At 42.5% G+C, this 1,698-nt stretch overlaps 1 protein-coding gene across 1 annotated transcript; it reads left to right on the top strand.

Moving 5' to 3' along the window:
* The first annotated feature begins 310 nt into the window (after nucleotides 1–310).
* Nucleotides 311–1,444, top strand: LOC148538786 (paraneoplastic antigen Ma1 homolog). The gene has a single exon (XM_088452289.1). It carries the CDS (start codon nucleotides 311–313, stop codon nucleotides 1,442–1,444), a length of 1,134 nt encoding a protein of 377 aa, XP_088308415.1.
* The last annotated feature ends 254 nt before the right edge of the window (nucleotides 1,445–1,698 follow it).

The raw sequence follows: 1,698 nt of genomic DNA, 5'->3' as shown, positions 1-1,698 counted from the left end.
ACATTTTGGAGGCATACTGCTGAGATTTGAGGTTAATCAGCAAGCAGTAAAGGAAAGAGAAATGGAATGTTTTAATGGGGATGAACTGTACATATGGTGTCAGAGTAAAGGGGTAGACCCAAAAAGGTGTTTCGCAGTAGGAGGAAATTTCTCAGAATTCACAGATGAGCACATAATTAAGCAAGTTAGAACATTGTATGGGATTATACAACCTCAAATAGTGGATAAATGGAGAGGAGACTTAGGGTTGGTATGCGCCATACTTATAGAAACAGAAAGGGAGTTAGACCCTAACCTGGTCCCTGTAATGATGATCGCAGATTATAATACAGGGAGGAGATGGAGCATAATATGGCCGAGAACAAGAGAATTGGAGGATACCGGTTTACTGACACAAAAAGTCAGCTCTACTAAAGAAAGGAATGAGGGAGAGAGTAAAGGAGACCCAGAGAATAGTGAGGAAAAATGTGGGAGTCAGTTTGAGAACATAATGGAACGGATAGTCACTCAATTAGAAAGATGGCATTACGAGGGAAGCAACAGGAGATTAAGAATTTTTTCTGGTATACAACCAGTACCTGCTGGGGAGGAACAATATGATGCCTGGAAAGAGGCGGCAGTGCAGCAGACTGAAGAGTGGAAATGCCCTGATCACATAAAAAAACAGAGGGTAGTTGAAAGCTTGAGGGGACCTGCCATGGGGGTCATACAGGCTAACAGGAGGAGCAATCCTGATGCCACATTAGATATTTATTTCGAAGCATTAGATTATGCCTACGGGACATTAGAGGATGTAGGAGATTTAATTTCCCGGCTCCATTATACATTCCAGGAGCCGAGGGAGAAGTTGAGCACATACTTGTTTAGACTGGACAAACTCTTATATAAAATAGTGGAGAAGGATGGAATAAAAAAAGAAGATATTGATGAGAGTAGAATGAAGCAGTTACTGAGGGGTGCCTTAACTTCAGACCCTGTAGCTCAAAAAATTAGGTGTTCAGAAATACGGAAACCCCCTCCGACATTTAATGATTTGATGAAAGATGTTAAACTGGAGGAAACTATGAAAGAATTGCGAGAAAACACTGTAAAAAGGGTAAAAGTGGTGGTACCCGCTGTAGAACCCACGTCCTTTGAGGAAAGAATAATTAAAATGATGGAAGAGCAGAACGCAAAAATAGATAGGTTTATAGCTTCACAAAGTACCAATCTAACGCGGAGAGGGGTGAATACTCCTATCCCTTCAAGTAGAGGAATGGGCCGAGGAATCCGGCCTATAAATAGGGGGTGTTACAGGTGCGGACGGAGGGGACACTTGTCATGTGAGTGCCCCCTGAATATTGTGCATGATGAAAATTCTCATGAAAATCCAGAACAAAGCAGAGATCTCAGGGAGCTGGGAAACGGACGAGGGAGGTCTGTGACCCCCTCACAGGTCCCCTAGAAATTAGTACATGCGTTATGGGGAACACTTGGTGGAATGGCGCTCTACCAGAAGGTTTATTAGGACCCACCCCGATTGTGTCTGCAAAGGTGAATGGAAGTCCATGTAATATATTATTAGATAGTGGCTCCCAGGTGTCTATAATATTTGAATCATGGTATCGTGAACATATATTTGAAATCCCCATTAAGCCATTAACCGGGCTAGTAATTTGGGGGTTAAGTACAGAAAGATACCCTTATCTAGGGTATGTT

The sequence above is a fragment of the Taudactylus pleione genome, unplaced genomic scaffold (assembly GCF_031769625.1).
Source record: "Taudactylus pleione unplaced genomic scaffold, aTauple2 ptg000036l, whole genome shotgun sequence".
NCBI lineage: Eukaryota > Metazoa > Chordata > Amphibia > Anura > Myobatrachidae > Taudactylus > Taudactylus pleione.
The sequence above is the reverse complement of the archived record's forward strand: the minus strand, read 5'-3'. Positions and strand labels throughout refer to the sequence as shown.